The sequence below is a fragment of the Bos indicus genome, chromosome 2 (genome assembly GCF_029378745.1).
Source record: "Bos indicus isolate NIAB-ARS_2022 breed Sahiwal x Tharparkar chromosome 2, NIAB-ARS_B.indTharparkar_mat_pri_1.0, whole genome shotgun sequence".
Lineage (NCBI taxonomy): Eukaryota > Metazoa > Chordata > Mammalia > Artiodactyla > Bovidae > Bos > Bos indicus.
This window is the reverse complement of record NC_091761.1, coordinates 129257500-129281809: the sequence shown is the minus strand read 5'-3', so window position 1 is coordinate 129281809 and position 24310 is coordinate 129257500. Positions and strand designations below refer to the sequence as shown.

General features: G+C 34.9%; 1 protein-coding gene across 3 annotated transcripts in view; it reads right to left on the bottom strand.

Moving 5' to 3' along the window:
* Positions 1–10217: 10217 nt before the first annotated feature.
* Positions 10218–24310, bottom strand: part of HNRNPR (heterogeneous nuclear ribonucleoprotein R) — a 32337-nt gene continuing 18244 nt past the window's right edge. For all 3 annotated transcript variants that reach the window (XM_019981669.2, XM_070776800.1, XM_019981651.2), the window contains 6 exons: positions 20978–21154; positions 19284–19419; positions 17635–17840; positions 13886–14035; positions 11616–11737; positions 10218–11498 (listed from right to left, as the gene is read on the bottom strand). In XM_019981669.2, the coding sequence (XP_019837228.1) occupies positions 10886–11498; positions 11616–11737; positions 13886–14035; positions 17635–17840; positions 19284–19419; positions 20978–21154 (1404 nt within the window). In that variant the 3' untranslated portion in view covers positions 10218–10885. The remainder of the gene's footprint in view (positions 11499–11615; positions 11738–13885; positions 14036–17634; positions 17841–19283; positions 19420–20977; positions 21155–24310) is intronic.

The following is a 24310-nucleotide window of genomic DNA, read 5'->3' as shown; positions in this document are numbered from 1 at the left end:
AGCAACACAAAAACTGATATACAAATATTAGGTAATATTTCAAATCATTAATAATCTTCTGGGGAATAGTCTAAACCAAGCAAAACTGATCATGTGAAATTCAGTTAAAGACAGCTAGTTATCTTAGAGCCAGATCACCTGATCAGTTATAAGCTCAAGTATGATAAATATAAAGCCTTCAGCTGGTTTCTTATATAGTGTCATGTTACTGTCACAGTGACCTTAAATTCAGGACTGGTGGGTACTGAGAATCCCTGATTCTAATCTGAAATACCCAACTATTTTTAAGCAATGGACCAAATTACACAGAATTCTAGAAGCAGGATACATAGAACTCTAGAAGCAAGACACTGCAGTCCTTAATAGGATTTTAACACAAATACTGGTATCTGTTTACCTCTATACTGTTTTTTTTTAATATGGCTCAGATTTTCATGAAACACAACAGCAGAAAAGCCTGAATAATCTAAAGCCATTATTTTATTAAAAAAATTTTTTAAAGACCATTTTTCTTTTTTATTCAGGGAAGATAACATTTTATGCAAGACTGCATAAGGAAAATATGACCAATCTTAGAGCTGAGCATACTGGCTTCTTTTATGTGTTAATTCTGTATTTTGCACACACGCCTGCGCTCACACATACACACTCATTGAGGTCTGGAAAGTGAAGGCCTTTAACAAACTTTTCCACTATGTCCTTGAAAAACACAGAAGGACTAAAAATCAAATGTTAAACAATGGGGATGGCTTAATATTAACACTTTAAAAACACTTAAATACTAGTACAAATCAAATTCAGTGATGAAGATTAGCTTGAATTTTGTGAATAAAAAAAGTGAAATCTTAAAATTTGAAGTCAATCAGAATGTGACACTTCCTTTTCAAATCAACTGTGTTACATCTGCTTAATAAAAACTGGCTTTTCTGGAGACCAAAATTCAGTATGATATTTTGGCCTAAATTTTTGTAAATGATGAAGTAAAACAAAACAAATGGCAACTGAACTACCAATATCACTCACACACAAAATATGAGTAATCTATTTCAATCTAGAACAAAATCACAGTTGACCATTGAACCCACACACATTTGAACTGCACTGGTGTACTTACACATTAATTTTTTTTAATAGTAATACTAGACAGTACTATATGATCTGTGGTTGGTTGAATCCGAGAAGATGGAATGGCCATATATGGAGGAACCCTGTATAAGTGAATTTTCCACCACAAGGAGGGTTGGTTGCCCTAACCTGTGTTGTTCAAGTATCAATGCTACTTTGAATTCAAATTAGGTTGGTTTCATTTTAGGAACAGGTTAAAGACCTTTAAAGTAAACACAGAACTAAACATTTAAGTCTAACCTGACATTATTAGGTCTATTCCTAACCTAGTGTACACTTGGAGTTCAGGCACAACAGGGTTTGAATCCTGGCTTTGCCACTTTATAGGTAGTGACCACTAGCTATCCATAAAATATACTTAATCTTAGTCTCGGACTTCCTCATAGGTAAAGTAGGGACAATATCACCTACCTTTAAGGGTTGTTGATTACATGATACACAAAATGATTCATTAGCACAATGCCTGGTAACAAGGTATACCTTGTTAGTAGCTTATAATTAACATACCATAAAGACATGCTTGGCAAAAAAGAAACAGCAGAATATTCTTTTCCATACTTCATCTATAATATTTTTTTCATTTTTAAAATAAAGGTCTGGAGTTCAAAGTAAGATATGTTATCAGTTATCAAGGACTACTACCTCCAAGTCTCTCTTTATCTAAAAATGGATACACCTGTCATTTCTATCTTTGAATTTCCCATGTGTTGATCTTAATCCATTTGAAAAATAAATTTTTTCAAGTCATCTGTAAAGATTTTCTCCCTTAATCTGTTTTATCATCAAAGGTTTACTTTGATCTGATTAATTAATTTTTTTAAGTCAGAAATTAAAAAAAAAATACCACCACCAAATGGGTGTTCTTTGTGACCTGTTAGCCTTTCCTTCCTGAGCTTTCTGAAGTTATTTTTATCTTTTATGACTTGTAACTGTTTTCTGATCTAATTCCTAAATAAACATGCCATGACATTTCCTCAGAGACTGTCTTTTTTCGCTTTTTCCTTATTATCTTCCATCAATTTCCTAAAACTATTAACGCCTGATTTTCTAAACTCATTTCATTTTCTTGCAAACTAACATTTTCTTGGGATCCTAAACACTATTAACATTTGTGGTGACTGTTAAACGTTTTTAATCTCCAACTAGATCCACTGAGACCAACTAGTCTATGAATCATTATAAACATCTCCTGTTGCTATCTTTTTCTACTAAGGTCTACTCTCTAACACTCCCAACCCAAATGTAAAATGACCTATAACCTTGCTATGTATTTAAGGTGTATTTAGGGACACTGGCATCACCGAGAAGCATATTAGAAGTCTCTTGCTCCATCTCAAATTACTGAATTAGAATCTGCATTTTTAAAAAACCCCAGGGATTCCTATCCACATTGAATTTTGAGAAACACTGATGAATGGTGAAACTGTGACCTAAACAGTTCAACTAAAAAGTTAAAATAATCACCAGAAGGTCTTTCAAACTTTGATAAAAAAAAAAAATTACTTTGATAAATGCAACAAACGATCTCATTTATCATTTTCCCCACATTTGAAAACTCAAGTAAAAATGATATGACAACTAACAAGCAAACTTATCTTCACGATTTAAAAAGACATTTCAGTAACAATATTGCTGGTTGTATTTAAATTTAAATAGACCAAACTATTTTCCACACCAACTCTACAGAGATTATACTTAAATATTATTAATCTATTAAGGTTATACTTCATGGGAAGCATGGAAAAGAAAGTTTCAATATGATAAGCAAATGCTAAACATATACCATCTAACCAAAAAGTATGACCAATGCAACTAAGGTACTTGAATGACAGTATATAAACATACACCATTATAATCATTATTTGAATCAATCATTCAAATAATAAGAGTATCATCACTTATCAAGATTTGTCTTGATAATGTTTTTCACCTAAAAATTTTCCCCCACAGAATTTTCAAAATAGTGACTTAGGTGGTAAACAGTAACAGCCTTTTAAAATATATTAACCTCTGCTTAATCTACTTAAAAACCCAGGTAACGGAAATTTGCAGATTTAAAGAATTCCTGGCCGAAGCATGAATACTCCAAGAACACGTGTACAGGAATATCTGTTGCCAATTTGACTAAAAATTGCTCAGTATATGAGACCTTTAATAATGCAATATTTTCATATTGAAGGAATCTTTCTCTCTACATGTCTAAGGCCGAGCTCTTTTACCAATGTTACTGAACTACTGATCCTCATCTTTAATCCTATAGAGGTAATTTTTAAGTGATCAAACCTCACATTATTTTAAAAGGCATGACTAAGTCGCACAACTTTATGACTAATTTAACCTCTTGTCCTCTTAAAAAATGGACAGCTAGGCCTAAAATTTATCCTTGGGGGATTTTAGTAATGGAATAGAACAGCAGTCCTGCTTATAAGTTTTTTGAGGAAATGTCTATAAATGATTGTGATTTTAGTCATAAATTCCAAGTCTAAATAAATAGCAATGTGATTTCTTTCACATCAATAGGAAGATATTCCCTTATGTGAGTAAAATATGGGAGTTTCCCAGGCAGACTCCAGTGGTAAAGAATCTCCTTGCCAGTGCAGAAACCATAAGAGACTCAGGTTGGATCCCTGGGTAGGAAAGATCTCCTGGAGAAGGGCTTGGCAACCCACTCCAGTATCCTTGTCTGGACAGTCCCCGTGGACAGGGGAGCCTGGAGGGCTACGGTTCATAGGGTTGCAAAGAATTGGACATGACTGAACCTACTCAGCACCCATGCAACAGTGCATTTAAAGTGTTTTGGGGGCTTCCCTTGTGGCTCAGCTGGTAAAGAATCCGCCTGCAATGCAGGATTGTGATTTTAGTCATAATTTCCAAGTCTAAAAAGAACTGTGATTTCTTTCTCATCACTAGGAAGATATTCCCCTATGTGAATATACTCCACAAGAAAATACTTAATAAAAATCTTATTTCTAAAAATAAACTAGTAAATTCAGAGCTTTAGGTAGAGAAAAAAGACACCTATAGAGCCTAAGCTTAAAATGATCATAAAACAACCTCTTTTTATTCCTGGAAAAAATACACCACAAACCAGTGAGCTGCATCCCCACCCCAAGCCGCCCCTCAGCCCCAGCCCTGCCAGTACTTAAAGGGGCCCAAGTTTAGATACTTCTGCTGTCAGAATATTCCTTACTGTCTCAGTGAGTGACTTTTTGATTTGGGGGAAATAAAAAACAGTAAAATCTTCCCGGAAAATACTGACCAAAGAATTGTCTTTCTTGAAATAGGGTACATTTCTTCTTCCCCGCAGCTCATGTTTATTTAACAATCTTCATTAAAAGAGGGTAGAGTGTATTACTACTCCTCTGAATGGTTTCTTACTTGATTTGTTTACAAATCATCAGGTCACTTGCCTTCTAAATCTGTAACAGTACAGTATTCAGAGGAATGAACTTTTATTTCAAGCAAATTTCCACTCTGACTTGCGGAACTTCTACCTTTTTGACTTAGTAAAGAATTAAGTATGCCTTCAAGGAAGACAAGTCACAAGAAAAATGACTAGATTAGGGCTATCTTCAAGAGAATGGGATCAGTACAATAGAAACCCTTATAAAGTTTAAGAAATAGAGCTCTTGATATGTTTCTTATACACTAGAGACATTCCTCAGTGGTGCACCTCAACCCTCCAACATAGCCTTCCTCAAATATCCCCTCACCTTTCCTTCACTTGCAGACACGTCATGTCAAGGGGTCAAGGACACTGGAGAATAAAATGCTTACTCAAAGCACTGTACAAGTGTTTCCCTTTGCTCACCTCTGTATGTTTTCCAGGATCATTTCCAATGTGAATATGCCAGATTTTCATCATAGAAGCTTTATAGGTAGCCTGTTATGCCAAAGACAACAATTCCATCTGACACCAGGAAACCCAGTTCTAACCCCAGTAAAGCTACTTCCTGATACTGTAATAAGCCACTGGAATTCAGTATTTTTATTTGTACTATCCCAATCCTTCACTACCTTCACATGGACAGGTGCCCAATATCTAGTACTAAATGTGAGGAAAAGAACTCCATTTGACTACAAAAGTCTCCATTACAGTACTACTGAATCTTTGTTGCACAATTGAACCCACCACACCCCACCCAAAATCACCAACACAACACTTTGAACATGTTAGATTTTATTAAAAATATTTAACATTGTACAAATATTCCAACACAGTTATAGTACCTGAACACTGTACCAAAAGCATGATTTTTATTAAACTATTGATTAAATGGTCTTGCAAATGTACCTATTTCAATATTCTCATATTATTGTATGCTATCAGCAATGTAATGTTTGCAGGAGCTTTCAACTCAATTATAGAAATAGGCTTATAACATACTAAACATAACAGAACTCATTAAAGTACATTTCTATCTATGTTACTGAACAGGCTAGATAAGTCACCTTTGTCCAGCCATCAAAAATGAGACATCAAGATAAGCAGTGGGATCCTGACAAAGTTACTACAGAAACTGAAAGCCCTTTTTTATATTTGAGAAATTTAAGTTTTCCCCCATAATGCCTCCTCCCATGAAATGTATTTTACTGTTAGTGTATAAAAGCCAACAAGTTTGCACTGCATTTTCCTTAACTTATATGAACTTTCAGCTCTACTAGAGTGTTCCTATTGCTAATTGTAAAACTTCCCTAGGATGATACATTATTAAGTACAATCTAAAAGTTCTACACTCCCATCTGTTCTGCCACTTATACATGCATAAAATGTGTCAGAAGAGAAACACTTAACACAATGATGCAATCACTGCAGTTCTTAAAGTATAATTTCATGGTAGTCATATACCTCTGGTCTACAGCAAGCTTACAGATTCGGGTTAATATTCATGACACTGACTAGTCCATGTTTATTGCCTAGGAGAGTCTTTCTAGACTGATACACCCAACCAACAAAGAAGGCATGAGAATACTGAGGAGGTTCTAGGCATAAAAATTCATAATTACTTTTAACCAGTGCTTAACATTATTTTTTATGTGGTATTCAGAAATACCTAATTATCAATTCCCTCAATTTATACTGTAGCATCATGGAATCCCCTGAGTATGAGATTTTGCTCTTTAGTAATGACCTAAAAATCGACTGTAATTCTATCAATATCTACTTATCCCATCAGCTCTCCTGGGGTTTAGACAAAATACAGGTTGATAGACTTAGATTTCTGTTTCTCCTATATAAAAAGGTCCTAATATTTCAGCTACATAATTTCCTCTTGACCTAAAGTCATCATATCAAATGTATCTATAAACTGAGCCCACTCTTATTTGTCAAATTGCTAAAACTTTTAAGATAATCTATCCAATAAAATGTAAATATACTGAAGATATCAGAGGGACTGAAAATCACATAAAATAAAGCAAATTTACTGTTTCTCCAAGAGATTTAGTCTATCTTGACCACTTATAATATACCCTGAGTATTTCATTACTTTACTTCAAACTTGCAGGCCTTTCCTGCTAACCTAAGAATTTGAGAATAAAGGGTATGAAATACTTTTTATATGTTTATATGTTCCTACTATGAACAGAATTATCTTGTGTTAAAGTTTTATTCTTCTACAAGGCTGACATAAATGCCCACTTATAGAACATGGGCATTCTCCCACACTTAATGCCCCGCTACTGATTAAAAAAAAAAAAAAAATAGGAAAAAAAAGTTCTTACCAATAATTCCACTGGTTATCGTCCCCAGCGAACCCCACCTAGCAAGTCGACATCATGACATGTCAGGTCAGGGCAGCCTCAACCTCGCTTCCCTGATAGTCAGGTGATAAAAGGAAGGAGTTAAAACAGGAAAAGTACACTTGCAGATTTCTGGATAACATCTGAAAATGATTAAAAAACAGAAACAAAACAAAACAAAAAACCCAGAGCTTCTGGTAACCTCTAAATAAAATATATACATATACATGTATATAGGTAAAAGAAAAAAAAACTTTCCTAAAACAATTAATAATGACCACTCCCAATTAAATATTTAAATGACCAATACATGAAATAAACAATATTTTTAAAGTTCAGTATTTGCATTTCAAAAATAAAAACTAATCAACAAACTTCTAATGCAAAAGTAAAAATGCCTGGTCAATGAACTTGTCATTCTGGATTCTCTAGTCAGTCACCCAAATCCACGGTCTTACTCAGAACAACTAAGTTAACAGAAGCTCCCATTCTTAGAAAAACATAAACACACTTATAAATCCAGTGCACTCTTTCTATAAGGCTTTTTCTTAGACGCTCACTTAAGAGGCTTCACATAATAAAAGACAACACTAACATTAACAATTCTACATACTCTGGTTGGTTTTAAGAATACTGGATAGTTCAATATAATAAAATCTCCTTGGAAAAATCAAAATGGTAAACTAACATATTTAGAAGTCTTTTAAACTGACAAATGATAGCCTTATAGCAAGTATTTACTGGAAGGGTTTGGTTTTACAAATAATACACAATTAATAAAACATAGGTATGATTATCCAAATGGGCAGGAGGCAAATGATGCAATGAGTTTCAAGAATATTATATGGCTTTATGCTAGGAATGGAATTTAATGTCCCTTCTCTTTTGGAATTTAACAAATGTATTTTCATGTATGCTGACCTTTTTAAAAAGAGGGTTCACCTAACTCAGATTTCAAAGCCAAATGAGAAAAATGATCTAACAGAAAGCATTGGGCTTTCTTATGCAGAATAACCCCAGTAACTAGAAAAACTGAAAAATAATTATGCTGAACTCTTTTAAAAAAAATTAGCTACAGAACCATAGTAACTCAATTTCCACATCAATTGATCAAATAAACTTGAAATTATTAGAAATCTGGCTAATTAAAACTTTTTTGCTTTAAGAAAATCAAAACACCGTCATATAAATACATACATTTAAGCAACTGCTATAAATGAGTGATCAAATAAAAATTAGGATTTCACTATGGGGAGGGGGCATATTTATATAATTCTCCAGAGAGTATCTACAAAGAAGAGGTCATTCTCAATATAAAGTAAAAATATTTCCCAGCACACATGTTACTGTAGCAGGCTCAGAAATAAAAACAAAGGAAGTAGGTGGGAGAACAAAAAAGATGGCAGGAGAGTAGGCAATCGGATTTCCTAGAACTCATAATATGCGCCTATTTAAGAAAAAACCTAATGCAAATCTAGAATAAAAGCCTCTTCAGGTGACATTTTTCAGGTTTGTTTATCAGACTGTTAGATTTACTTCTATGAGTAGTTAAGCTCTGAATCTGTTTTCTCGGAATGCCGCTTACAGCAATAGCTTACAATAGCTTACATCAGTAAGGGAAAAGCTCCACAGTAGACTGAATGCTTATAACGTTTTGTCTGTCTGTTAAATAGCCACAAAAAACCTATAAAGTGCTATTTGAGGAATATCTTTATAGTATATTTTTAACTGGTGAGAGTAAAATATAATTTGCAATTAAAGAAAAAGATTTTGACATGGAACCTAGGTTTGATTCATACGTTTTTGCCAGATTTACATTTTAGGATAGGTGGGGAAAGCTCATAAATTACTTTTTCAGAATTACTTCTATTCCGATTCCTAATTTTGTTCATAAGAACTTGTTTGCTGGTAACATCTAAGAAATACAAATAATTTAAATTTTATTTCTACAGCCTCTCTTCTTTCCAAGAAAAATCGTGGGTTTTACTTAAATCTAATTTAGATTTATAGTTAGAGCTTCAAATTGTATTTTCAAAGTTGAAAAGACAGCATTTAAAGAATGTTTGGTGTCTATACCTGCATACATGGGCATAAGAAAAACAACTGGATCCAAGCTTTATTAAATAGATACCCACGTTAACATCAATCTGTTATACACAGGAATTATATATAATTCCTCTACTGGTTTCCAAAAACATAAAAGGAATATTAACAAGGCCTGTTAACTTACTGAACTATGTAATAAATGTATTTTTTATAAGAAATGATATACTGACTTTCATCAGCAAATACTCATTTTTCTCCTCAAAGTCAAAAGAGAAGTCATGAAAACCAAAATATGCTCTGACTGAGCTTTGAAGGAATTAGATAGCTTATAATTTTGAAATCTAATACCACTCATAAAAGACACCAAACAGGAACAAAACACAAAATAAAGGTGTGCCCATTTTAATTCTTCTCCAATGGCTTATTTTTATAATTTAAAAACATTTTAGATCCGCCTAAGAATAAAATGGAAGGGAAAATTTTTATTGGTTATTTGAAAGTGATCCAGACTTTTCTGCGCTGTTTATAGATTCTTTTGTTCCTCTTATTCTCAAGCAAAAAAAAAAAAATTCTCACGATAAAGGGAGAATTTCTACAGGAAATGGAAGTAGATGTTATGATTTGGCCCACAAAATTTTTAGCCATTTGAGTAAATAAATAAATAAATAAATAAAAATAAGAGGTAGTAACAGGAAGTCAGAAGTAGGACTACTGGGCATTTGTAAGCCTCTCTTACAAGGCCTGAGTGTTTCTCAAAGCAAATTTACATAGTAATAGGAAATTATATTCCTAATTAGTAACTGAAGTGATAGTTACAATGATGTATACTGAAAGTTTACATGAAGTTTAGTCCGCAGAGCAATTGACGCCACAGTACTAACATTTTTTCCTGCTATATACATTCACTCCAGCAAATAAGGTCTTCAGACAACAAATTATCCTTTATAGAAAGAATGTGGGTCAAAATAAATAGCAGTCTGCTTCCCCAACCCCATTTTATTTAATGCAAATTATCCAATGCCTGCAAGAATGTTCAAAAGCCTGAGCTTGTTTTTATAAAAATAAAAGATAAAATTGCCAAATTAGATGACTATGAAAGAACATCAATCAATGAAGTGCTATTTGGAATAAGTATTAGAATTTAGACTAATCCTCAGTCTGATATCCACGATACATATTAGAATAGACAAGAAATTTTGCATGAATTTGATCACTCACATAGGCAGTTATAGTTTGAAAACAATATTCCTTGCAAGGATTACGAATAAAATAATGTTTTAGGACACAATTGAATTTGAAATAGGTAATGTTTTGAATAGATTTTTGAGTTTTATTGAAATCTTACATGAACAAGAAATTGGAAATACAATCACATCAAAGAACAAATTGTCACGGCTTTGACGTTTAAGCCAAACAAATTTTGTAGGGCAGGTTTCAAAAAGGTGTGAAGTTATAACAATTTAAAAACACAGTTGACCTACTTCTAGGAATGCAAAACATACAATCATAGGTTATTTTCAATACAAGAAAACTTAAATTTGTTTGCTTTTAATTTCTTCAAACTACTAAGACAAAGCACTAGCTTGTATTTTTATTTACAGCATACTCCATACCCCTATGTAAGCTGTCCCAAATCCAAAAAATGAAACTGTCCAAAACCAAAGGTTCTGCAAAATCATGATTTTAACAGTGTGCTCAGCTTGTTTTGAAGCTAAAGTGAAGCCTGAAACGATAAAAGCATTGTAACTCCCAGAATAAGGGAACTCTGCAAGCCCAATAATGTCCAAGAGCATTTATGAAAAGAGGAAAAAATAAAAAGACTTGAGTATATACACAATAGTGATTTCTTCAGCCAAATACAAATGGCAGCAAATTGCTACTTAAAGATGAAACAGATAAGCCAATTTTTTTGAAGGATGTAGATCTAGAGCCAATCGTATCTTGTCAATATCATTTTCAAGCCCTCACTTGTCTATTTCCACTGTTGCCCATAAGTATCCTGATAAAATTCCTGGTTGTCATTATTGTAACCATAGTTACCAGAATAGTCACCACCTTGCTGAAGCGGCTGTTGAGCGATGGGTTGGGAACCCCAGTTCTGTTGGTTGTTGGTCTGACGGCGCTTGGAGTCAGGTTGGTTGTACCCGTCTGCCTTTCTCTTGCCTCCTACATTGCCCCCACGGTTGCCCCGAGATCCACGGGAACCACGGCCTCTCTGCTGTTGTGCAGGACCCCCTCTGCCACCCCTAGAGCCTCTTGGTGGTCCCAAAGGTGCCCCCCTCTGTGAGTAGCCAGCTCTACCTCTTGGAGGTGGTGCTCCCCGCCCCCTTGGTGGTGGTGGAGCACCTCGCCCTCCCCTTCCTCCTCCTCTTCCTCTTACTGCATAGCCATCATCATAGCCGTAGTAGGGATCTTCATAGCCTCCACGATAGTCGTGATAATCATAACCATAGTAATCATCATAGTAATCTTCATAGCCATAGTAATCTGGAGGGTAGCCATATCCACCTCTCCCCCCACCACGACCCCGACCTCTAATTGGAGGTGGCATGCGAGGAGGAGGGTGATAGTAATAATCTTCATACCTAGCAATGGAGGGAAGGGAGAAAAGAAAAAACAAGTTAGATTTTTCCTGACTTCAAGATTCTTCCCAACTTTTTAAACTACCGGATCTCTGATATATTTACTAAATGCAGACTCACGCAGTACTCCTCGAGGCCTGTCTAGCAGCTTGGCGCTCTTTCCTTTTCTTGTCTGGTGGCTTGGCTAAGACAATTTCAATTTCTTCTCCTTCTATTTCTTTGCCATTCATTTCATCCATGGCCTATGCAAAATTAGAAACAAATTTATTTTACAAGTAACAGTACCTTAAACATAACATTGTCTGTACCATTTAATACACCTCATAAACAATTTAATTCACAACTGTTTTAATTTCCAAGAAGAATATAGCCACCAAATTTTAAAAAATACACAAAATACTTATTCCCCTCAACCTTACTTTATGTGCAAGTTACACTGAGAATAAAACTGATGTCCTATTATTATATTTAAAAAGATAAAGCAGAGAGCTGCTTGTTACTGCTCCTTAATTGCAAGTAACTAATTCCTTCAAGCTAAGGCCAAAACAAACAGCAAATTCCCATCTGGAGAACATGCCAGTATTAACAAACTTTTCAGGATTAAAATTTTTAAACAAACATGGCATTCACCCTGTAGGTCTTAAACTGTTCTTTAATAAAAATATCAAGAATTTGAAATATAAATGAGACTATCGGTGAAATTCAACATGATACTAACCAAAAAAAAAGAAAAAAAGCATCTTCCCCACCCCAACAATGCTTAACCTGGTATATACTTTACCTGAATGGTTAAAAGCACAGAGCCCAGCAAAGGCTTAAACTAATTAAGACTCAAGTACTCATCTGGAAGCAGTAATCAAAAGTATTCCGGGCTCTAGTTTTTTATTTCTATCATTCCACCTAATAACTTCTGCCATACTTCAAGGTTCAGGTAACTCAGTAACCAAGTATTACCTCCTCACCAGTTTTTCTGTTTCCCAATACAACCCTCTCTGGACATACATAATAAAATGCTCTAACCGTAAAGAACATTTTAGTGATTTACAAGTATCCAGACAAAAGATTAAATCAGTATCTTCCTCTTACCGAGTTTTTTCCCCTTTACCACCTAAGCTTTTGGCTGCTTCAACTAAAGCAATTAAATGAATCTATAAAAGCTTCCTGGTATAAACAAAAGAACAGAGCATCTGTCTATACTCTTTCCTCTGGCTATCTTCTAGGCTAGAAATCTTACAATTTCAGAAATCGCTTTGGCAAACCACCCTTGAAAATTATTTTCAATTATGAACAATCAGTTATTTAATACCAAGTAAATCAAAATGAATATTTAGAAGGTATAAATTTATTAGTTATCTGTCCTTCCTATCACTCGCAATTCAGAAGCCAAACAAGTTCTGTACTAAGCTATGAATTTTATAAGCAATACTGTCTCAGTAATTAGCTTCCATCAAAAAGCAAACCAATAAATTCTACTAGTCAAAGATTCTATAAGGCACATTTTAAAGCAGTACCCTGGTCAGGAAATAAAACCTGCCCTAATTAGACGGGGGGGGGGGGCGCTTTACTGACAAAACATGCAAAAAAAGAACCAGGCCTGAGTCACCAAGGGTTTTAGATCTATCTCCCCAATTATATAAAAAATCTTTTATTTTTGCCCTGTGTTTTGTTTTGTCAGCCCCTCCCCTCCCCTTTTCTCCAGAAGGGAGAGAGGGACAAGAGGAAGAAACTGAAAATTTCAGCCATTAAAGATGATATTGATCCACTATCAACGGAAAGCAGCAGAGTACTCAGGTTATATGTTCTAGACACTATATGAAAATACTGTTTTTCATACTTTTCAAATACTATCATCAACAAGCAAATTAACTATTATATGCAAGAAATATTTCTAACAACTATTGAAACTGTGAGAACCAAAGAAAGGCAAGACTATGAAGAACTAACCATTCCCTCAGAACACACCCACTGAATTACACTGTACTAGATATGAAGCCATGTACACTACTCAGCTCCACTCATAGGTTCTTAAACAAGTAACTAAAGTAGTTACAATGTATTCACTATCATTTTGGTATTTATGGAAGCTAATTACTATTCCTTGTTAACATTTTCAAGGTATCATGCTATCAAAGCTTAGGCTTACAAAAATAATACAGAGATTAAAAGTAACTTGCCTGAGGTCACAAACTCAGTTAGTAATAATCAGGCTTTGAAATATAGAGTCTTACCTGTTACATTACTACCACTTCACAGAGATTATTAAAAGAAAGCTCCAGAGTTCAGTAAAAGCTGAAAACCAATTTCATTTGTTTATAAAGTCACTTTGTGTGTTCTAGCAAGTTTCAACAACAAAATTCACATATCAAGAAACAAAATATCAAAATTTCTACCTTAACAGCTGCTCCTCTGTCTTCGAAATGAACAAATGCATAATCTTTCAACTTCTTCACTCTTTCAAGTTTTCCAAATTCAGAAAATGACTTTTCCAATATTTCTTCTGTCACTGTAGTAGCCAAGTTTCTCACAAATAAAACTTTCACCTAATATAACAAACATACAAAACTGGCATTGGCTACTTAATTTTAGCTGAAGTCCTAAAGTATTTCTTCCTATTTTCATGGCGTAGGTGTTCTTCTCAAAAACAATTAAGTGCTAAAGGTGCTACCATAGAAGGTATGAAAACTGAGAAAATAATTGTTACCAATTTATATAAATTATCAGTTTCTTTTCCTGCCATGTTATTACAGTGCCTAATACTGTGAACAGGACCTTCAAAGGACCAAAATAAAATTATTACTAAGTTACTTTACTAATTTAATAGGGTCCCTTTGTTGTTGTTTAGCTGTTAAGTCTTGTCCAACTCTTGTGATCCTGTGGACTGAAGCCCACCAGGTTCCCCTGTCCATGGGATTTCCCGGGCAAGAAGACTGGAGTGGGTTGCCATTTCCTTCTCCAAGGGATATTCCTGACCCAGGGATCGAACCCAGGTCTCCTGCACTGGCAGGTGGATTCTTTACCTCTGAGCCACCTGGCAAGCCCAACATGATTCATAAGTCCCCCCGAAACAAGTTTTTTTGTCCCTCCTTCCCAACCCAAGAACTGGATGAGCTCATGATTCTAAAGTTCATATGAAAAAATAAACAAGCAGTAGTAGCCAGGGAAAAAATAAGAATAAAATTTAGAGACTAGTCCTACTAGATAAAACAAACTATCAATTCATTGCTTAAATCATTTAATCAGTGCAGTGTTGATCTGAATAACGACGAAAAGTGGACTCATACCCCATACTATATACTAGGATAAAGTCCAAATAGATGGAAAATTTTAAAGGAGGGGGATGTTTAAAGTATTAGAAGAAAATAAGAAAATAATTATGTAACACTGCACTGGAGAAGGTTTTGTTAATTTAAAATCTATATGAAGGACTGAAAAATTCAACTACTAAAAAAAAAGATTTCCATGTGGTAGAAAATACCGTAAGTAAAATAAAAAAAAAAAAAAGCATCACAAACAGTTAACCTGTCTTTTATATCAGAACTCTACAAAATAAGAAAAAGATCAACAGAAAAATGAATGGAAAGATAGGCAAAATTCATGAATACATGGTTCATACAAAGAAACATAAATAGTCCTTAGATGCATAAGAAATGTAAATTCAGGCATGTACAGTAAAGAGAGACAAATCATAAAAGAGCTATGAGATACCACTTGTTATGAAATTTGGCAAAACCAAGTTTGAGCCTATCCTCTTTTAACAAGGATAGGAAGGAACATCCTGCTGTATTCTGCTTGTGGAGAACAGAATACAAGTGCACCTCCTACAGAAAATATGGTCAGTATCTTAATAATTACAGATGCATTTACCCTTTGACCCACAAATCTATCCTATAGATATGTCTGTACTTATATTAACTGAAATGATATAAGCTTACTCATTACAGTATTATAACAACAAAAGATTAGAAACATCCAATGTCCAGCTAGTTGAATATACTATGGTACACCTACGGAATGAAAAAGTACATATCATAAAAAATTAGGAGCTGATATTAAAAAAAACAATGTGAGGATACACCATTGTTAAGATTTTTTCCCCCATTTTATACCTCCAAAATAGGGATCCAATTTAAGTCAATGTGACAGACAAGCACTTGTCATAGTTTAATTGGCAGCATTTTACAATTTCTTAGCGATACATAAAATAATGGTATACTTCCTTAGAGCTGAAATACGAGATGAGATGAAATATGACAGTGAATAAAAAAAACATAATTCATCAATATAGCTACCAGTAACCATTTGTGTCAGAAGTAGGGAAGGAAAGAATATGTAATTATATTTGCCTGCTAAGCACTACAAGGATAAACCAGAGACCACTAACACTGGATATCTACAAGGGACAAGGAGGAAACAGTAGTTGGAGCTAGAGGTAGAAATGGGAATTCCTTGGCTATACTTTTCTATATAATTTTGATTTGTGAACTAAGGAAATACATTACTTGTTTAGACAAAAAAATTAACATACCTACCAAACAAATTGTTGCCTTAGATAAAGGACTAAGTAAAGAGGATTTGGGGAAGACACAAATTCAAGGGGGGAAAAGTCTTCTACCTCTATCTTTAACCCCTTTAATTTCCTCAATGTTGTCATATTGACATCTTTTTCTACATCAGACAGGCCTCCATTACTTTATTTACCTTCTTTTTTGAAACTCAACATAGATCTTTTTTCTTTTCTGAGATGAAACCAAAGTATCCTATATAAAAATTACCAGTTGAAATAATGTTTAAAGCACTCAGTAGGAAAAAGAAAGACACCTGTATGTACAACTGAAACTAACACAACGTTATAACTCAACTATAACCTAATATAAAATAAAAATGCCCCCTCAATCCGTAATACTATTTTTAAAATATTTTAGAAAATGCAATACAGGCCATAGTCAGTTTCTACAAGACAGATTCAAAGTTGTAAGAGATCTTATAAAGAGATTTATCCAACTCCAATAAAATAGACAACATCCAAATTCAGAAAGTTTGCTCAAAGTCACAACTGTATTAGAAGAAACAAGTGGAATTAAAATCAAGCTAGTAATAAACAAAAATAATCAGGGCTCTTCAGATTTCTAGCTCCTTCCCTTGACTCCTATCTACTCTAGGAATATAGAAGTGTGCAACACATCTGAGTCTCTCTGGTTCATTCTCAGTGGATCTTTGTATAATCCAAAAATGTTTTTGCTTACAAAAGCTTTTATCATGTTAGTATAAACCAGGTCCCTCCTCCAAATTAATCAACAGTGAGGACTGTCACCTCAGATTCTGAAGAAGCTTGCAGAAAAGACTTTTCAATCCAGAATAACCCAACCATTCATTTATGGTCATCCACAGAGTTGTGGCCCCCAAGAGGTCAAGAGACATACACCAAAATAATCAAAAATTCACTAAAAGCCAACAGAGATGCAACTCAGATATGTCCCTTCACCCCCAGGAATCACCCAGAGGAAAGCCTAAGAACCAGGACTCACGGAACCATCCTTTACCAGGCCAAGATCCCGGCAATGAAAGTATAGGGCTTAGGAAGAAAGTGAAAGTCCACTACAGGACTTGCCATGCATAAGAGCAAACATGATAACCCTTCACCTTTCTTCATGGAGACAATACTATAAGGAAACTTGATCCATTAAAAAAGACACTAAATCTAAATAAAATATAATTCATAGCCATGTAATAAAAGTCATAGTATGGTCAATGAAAATTATAATTCATAATCTCCAAAACATTACTTCTCTCTTTATTCCAGAAGACCTTGTTTTTTTTCTTTTCTTAACATTTTTATCTTTGTATCTTTGACAGTGCCAAGCACTAATCAAACTCTCAGTAGGCATAGAAACACATAATTGAAGGGGGATTTAACTTCAGTTCTTTTTACACATTTATCTGCAGAAAAAGAAATGGTCAATGGAAATTCCTGGATACCAGGACAGGCTGTTAAATTGGTGCTAAAGCAGGTTTTTGCTTAAACAGTTAAGATCAAGAGCTACAATTTGTATTTACTGTAAAATTTGAAATATTCAAGCTTATATTCTAAGTACAAAAAGTAAATGATAACCGCACCCCCAACACAAGATACTGCATTTACCTTCGCCATGACTTCTGGATCTGGTTCTTCCACAGGGTCAGCCCATTCAACTGTAACTACATTCCCCCACACTTTCACTTTTCCACTCATCAGCCGGCGTCTGGCTTGTGCTGCGGACTTGTGATCCTCATACTCAAGGAAGCAGAACCCCCGATTCTTCTTTTTGTCATCGGGTTGATGATAGAGAATAACGTCCACCAAACCCTCTGTTAAACCAACAGCCAGATATATAAGCCAAAAGCATCCACCACACATTTAGCGCTTAGGTAGACCTAAATCCACTTGCCGAAGAGCAAAAAGTAATTGAAGAAGCCTCATAATGATCTGCTAATTATCCAGCTAGACAACTAAATCAGAATTATTAGATATGGAGCTATGGACGATATGTTATGTTCCTTTGAATTTTAGGGGCCCTGAAAGTACAGTCATAGACAGTAAGTCCAACTACTGTATTCTGACCTATAACATTCTATTTTACAATGTTTTAAAGAGTGTTTGACCTAACATGACCTTACTAAAACTTATGAAAATACTACCAAGGAACTTAAAAACCAAATATAAATTCAAGAGAACACGCAACAACTAATTATAACCAAAAATCATCCTTGACTCTTAAGTTTTTAAAAGTTACTATTTTTACCAAGTAATAAATAAGTAACTGGTTAAAATGTACCTCTGATCTTAGTCCTGTACCCTCACCTTTCCACATATTATCCAAATCCTTAAGAGTAATTAGATTTTATTTCTAGCAGCAATATCCAGAATGTGATTTGGATGTGGTAGAGCGGAAGTAAAGGACCAGAGATGAGGCAGTCATAAAACTAGGAGATTACGGTACTGGATGGTTCATCCACATAGATGTTGAAAGTACTAACAACAAGTTAATTCAGGACCGAAGAGAAAGACTATGAGCCAGAAGCAATCTCCAATTAACACAAGACTGAAACCAGAAGAGCAACAGATAACAGCTTGAAGGAAGGGGAAAGGACTGTTTGTCTGTAATATGTCTGGACAACAAAAATGTAAAGAAATAGTGGTTTTTATACAGGATGAAGAAGCAATGGTCTAAAAGTTGTCTTTTACAATGCAGCTACCATTAGTGGGTCTCCATCAGCATTTTAAAAAATGAAATGGAATGTGTATGATTAAATCATATTTGGTAAGTGAAAATGTAATTCTGCTAAATTTTGTTACATATAAATATATAGATATAGATATATATAGATAGATAGATCTGTGATCTAAAATTTTCTTCTCCAATCAATTCCACGGATTTAGGATTGGAAATGTGGAAAAATCTGAAGCAGACAAGGTAAGAGGAAGAAGGAGAGGAGGAGAAGCGCTCTCGTCCCCTTGGTCTTAGAGTGCACTGAACACCAGATGGGGAGAAAGCCTTCACTTGAGAGCTACAGGGCAAAGGTGGTGTCAAAAGTTATGGTTCAATTAAGGAAAAGAAGCGAAGAGGACATTCCAAGAACTTGAGGCTACAAGAGAAGTTGTTTAGTCCAAACCACTAAAAGAACAGAAAGGAGGAAATTTAGACACTCAGTAGATGCGTGAATTCTTAGATTAAGATATACCTCTTTTTTTGCACTTATAGTATACCACAGATTTCCCAAAACTACTTTCTAAATACATTTTTGTTTTACCTGTGACTTTACTGAATTCTTCCAGAATGTTTTCTTTAGTCTTATTCTTCGGAATTGATCCAACAAAAAGCCTGTTGTTTGCCACAGAAATGCACACTCCAAGGTGTTTACCGGGGCGGATTTCATAGCTGTCACACTGAAAGGAAGAACAGAACCAGACACCCCACAACCACCCCAAACTCAGATCAACTGACCTCAGTCTAAAAAACCAAACAATTCAAGGTCAAACACTCCCTGCTTCATGAATTCACCAAGTTCCCTCATGCTTGCCATAATATAAAATGTGTTATTTTAAACTTTTACAGCCTCTGTTTTAGTTTGGTTTCATTAACCTTCACTGCTCTATCAAATATAAATGAATCAAAGTTATTCACTCTACCTTTGAAAAGATTTGATTTATTTCAATATTATCAATCTCAAGATTTTTAACCAGAGAATTTTAGAAAAAATACCTGAGACTGGTAATTCAGAGCCCTTGGAGATGAAATGAGATATAGATAAGTCTCAGGAAAACAACAATATGTAAAGAATAACAACTATGTTTAATCAATGCAAAGAAAAGTAGAAGGATTTCACCTTTTACATAAAACAGAATTTAAAAAATTTAAACTTCATATTAAACATAATACTTTCAAAATTGTATTAAATCATAGGAATAAAGTGTTTTATTTAAATGGTTATGGTGATGATTTCCTAGGTAAACTTGAGCTGTTTATGCATTAACATTACTTACCAATTAGTTTACAAAACAAATACGTAATTAAAATAAAAATCATCCATATGTTGCCAGAAGCAAGGAAATAAAGCTTTAAAAACTTCTCAGTACTAAATAAAGAAACTGGAAGGAAAAAGGTCCATAATAAAAACAAAAATCTGGGTCAAGTTAGAAGTAGAACAAATTTAGAGGCAACTAATGAAATGAAAAGCTTTGGTGAAAGAGGTTACCATTCTAAAAGAACTAGAACTAGACTGAGGCCTTCAGCTGTCTGGCAAGAGTATCCCCAGAAACCAATGACACTGCTATTCTGAGTTACTGAGATGACTGTATCTTAACACAGTAGGAGTGAAGCCATACTTAATTTGTGTACTACTCTGAAATAAGTACAAAGGGTAAAAGGCCCTAAAGAAAGGAGATTCCTAGAAGACTGGTTATCAAGTAATAGAAAAAGAGAAAGATTAAAGACAAAGAGAACTGGAGAGTTTGGAAACAAAAAGAAAAGAACGAGAATATACTTAGAAAATAAATTGTATGATTAGGTTATGATAAAAACAAAGAGATTCACAATCATTTCCCAAATTGTGTCCTCAAAGTCAAGGAGCCCAGTTATATTCCCCAGAACCCATTCCAGACTTCATCACACTTTAAGAATTTTACTCTAAAGTTTAACAGCAAGAACTGACATTTCTAAGATCAAAAGGGAGAACTGCAAAAACCAAATATTCAAATGAAACTTCAGATACTAACTGCTGTAATAAATAACTTCTTAGAATTATGGGAGACTATCATCTTACTTCTGGGGTATTTTATTTTTTACTTTCATAATATGAAAAAATAGCCACCAGACACATACTAACTCAGTCAATATAAAACTTTTAAAGTAAATGAAACAACGTTAACTGCAAATGTTTTTACTTGACGTGTTTCTCTCAAATGACTTGCTAGACAATGGGTATTTGTTCTGTTTATCACATACCAGTTTAACAGCTTCCTGTGCAGCTTCCTTTCCACAGAAGGTGATAAATGCATACCCTCTGTTCTGACCAGACAGTGGATCCATCATAAGACGCAGATCCCAAATGGGACCAGCCTTTTCAAAAAGGGGCACCAATTCATCCTCGTATAAATCTCTTGGTATTTTACCTACAAAGACCTGAAATAAAACCTGTGTGTTAGAATCCCAATGTAACAAGCATTTGATTTTAGAGCCACAAAGCCTAGGTGCCTTTTTTAGGGGGTGGGGACACAAAGATGGTTAAGGAAAAATCGGGGCAAGTTGAATCTTACAAAGTTAACCCTAGTTTTTCATTATAATGACTTTCAGGGCATCAATACAGAACAATATTCTATACTGAAAAATGGAAACTGATTAACAGTAAGCACTCAAAATTTGTAGTAATAACTCTAAATCTTAAATTTTTGTAATCTGTCCTTTTCTCACAAAAAATAAAAGGCCTATATAAATATTTGTTGAAATACATCTGCATTTTTAGAAAAACCATACTTGAATGGAATGGCAACCCACTCCAGTATTCCTGCCTGGGGAATTCCATGGACAGAGAAGTCTGGTGGGCCACAGCCTACGGGGTCGCAAAGAGTCGTCCATGACTAGGCGAGTAACACTTCCATTTTCACTACAGTAACATGCCAATTCAGTAAAGTTACAATAAAAGTTAAATTAAAAAAAAAAAAACTGAATAAAAGATCGATGAGGTCTCTTTCAAATTTTCTCAACTCTAAAATCTTTACTACTTAAAAAACTCCACTGCTTTAATTTTTCTTTCATCAGAATTCCTTTATCAGAATATTACATTTTAAGATATGAAAAAAAATCATCATAATTTGAAGATTTTGTTGGATGGCATCACCGACTTGATGGACATGAGTCTGAGTAAGCTCCAGGAGTTGGTGGTGGACAGGGAAGCCTGGCGTGCTGCAGTCCATGGGGTCGCAAAGAGTCGGACACGACTGAGTGACGTGACTGAACTGAAATGAAGTAATGAGCTTCCCTTGAAACTCAGACAGTAGAGAATGTGCCTGCAACGCGGGACACCTGGGTTCTATCCCTGGGCTGGGAAGATCCCCTGGAGAAGGGAATGGTTACCCACTCCAGTATTCTTGCCTGGAGAATTCTATGCACAGAGGAGCCTGCCAGGCTATAGACCATGGGATCACAAAGAGTTGGATATGGCTGAGTGACTAATACTAACACTAATGAAGTAATACCAGCAATCCAAAAGATGCCAAATTATTGGAGATTAAGTTTCTGGTGTTAAATTCTGTAAGAGCTGTGGTATTTTAAGACAATCCTTTTCAAAATAATCAGGTTCACTTTCACTGCTATCTGGTAAAATCTGAGGTGGTCTTCTGAATCTCTAGCAAGATTCTTACACAACAGTTATTCTAATTTTTCTAATTCCTTAAAATCTCCAATCCTCGTTCATGAAATCTCATTCTAAGAGGGTCGCCTGAAAAGTCATTGGTTTTCCTAACATTCTTTCCTCTTAGCCTTAAAAACTTTTCTCAACATCTCTTTTCACTTCCTTCCTTTATACCTCAGAGAAAAAAATGTACCTCTTTTCCAAAACAAGAGTAGCTCCTTAACCCTAATAAATAAGCCCATTTCTTCTTACTACCTTCTTCTGGAAATAATTTTAAACCTTTATTTCTTCAGCTGTCCTATCTTGTTCAGTACATTCTTTCCTTCCCACAGTTCTTCCATCTTTAAACATGCCAGATCTCCCATAACAAAAACCCCTTCTTTAGCCTGTTATTGTTCCTTTCATTTTTAAATGCTTTAAACATCTGGCCCTTACCTGTTTGCTTTCACTCATGCAGTTATTCTTTTCAACACATCTACTGTATGCTTAATACCGGGCAGCTAAGAAAGGCATAAGTAACAGATCGGCAATCATCTCAGTGACATCCCTACAGAACCATCTTTCTAATGAAAGCTCACTCTGAAAAGCACTTGCATCTATGCTTTTTTAAATTGTTCTATCATGTAGTCATGATCAAGTTCCATTTCTATTTCTTTCTTACATTTTTTTGGTATCAGTTTCTTTCCATTTTTTTTTTAATTGGAGGATAAATGCTTTACAACGTTGTGTTGATTTCTGCTATGGAACAATGTGAATCAGCTGTGAGTACACATATGCACGCTCTCTCTTGCAGCTTCCCTCCCATATGCTTTTAAACTCTCTAAAAACTAGCTTCTTCCAACACTAAATTGTACACCCAAATGTCACTAATGGACTTTTAAGGACCAAATTAAAAAGTCTTCCCTTCCTCAATCTCATCATCATCCTTGCCTTCTCAACAAGCATTAACACTAGTGATGCTACCTTCTGAAACTTCTCTTCCCGTAAACTTTCAGTTCAGTCTCTCAGTTGTGTCTGACTCTTTGCGACCCCATGGACCGCAGCACGCCAGGCCTCCCTGTTCATCACCAACTCCTGGAGTTTACCCAAACTCACGTCCATTGAGTTGGTGATGCCATCCAACCATCTCATCCTCTGGCGTCCCCTTCTCCTCCTGCCTTCAATTTTTCCCAGCATCAGGGTCTTTTCCAATGACTCAGTTCTTCACATCAGGTAGCCAAAGTATTGGAGTTTCAGCTTCAACATCAGTCCTTCCAAAGAACACTCAGGACTGATCTCCTTTAGGATGGACTAGTTGGATCTCCTTGCAGTCCAAGGGACTCTCAAGTCTTCTCAGTTCAAAGCATCAATTCTTTGGCGCCCAGCTTTCTTTATAGTCCAACTCTCACATCCATACATGACTACTGGAAAAACCTCAGAATCCCCCACTAACCTAGTCTTATCTTTAACTACTCCTCTATCCTTTCCATGGTGATTCTTCTATCCATTTAATAATATAAGCTGCATGTTTCCCAAAGTTACAGCCCTATTTCCCATAATTCACTGTACTTCCTTCCCTTGTAAGGATCATATTAACATCCATATTCACATACAATGCTACAGTCATTTCCCAATACCTCCTATATATCTCAAGATCTAATTCTGTATCTCCAACTACCTATTAAACACTTCCTCTTGGTAGTCCTGATTTTACCTCAAATCATCAGTAATTTTAGCAATACCAATTTTCATTTTTTTTAGTATAAATATATGTACAGATAAGAATGACTATTATCAGAATGTTAAAAGTGGTTATCGATACATGAAAAAATTCTAATTTTATTTTCTTTATTTAAAATAAAGGTACAATGTATATGTAACAAGTTTCCTTTGTCCAAAAATCAAAATAACTAAAACTGACCCTTGTCAATCAGTTCCTCTGATTTTTT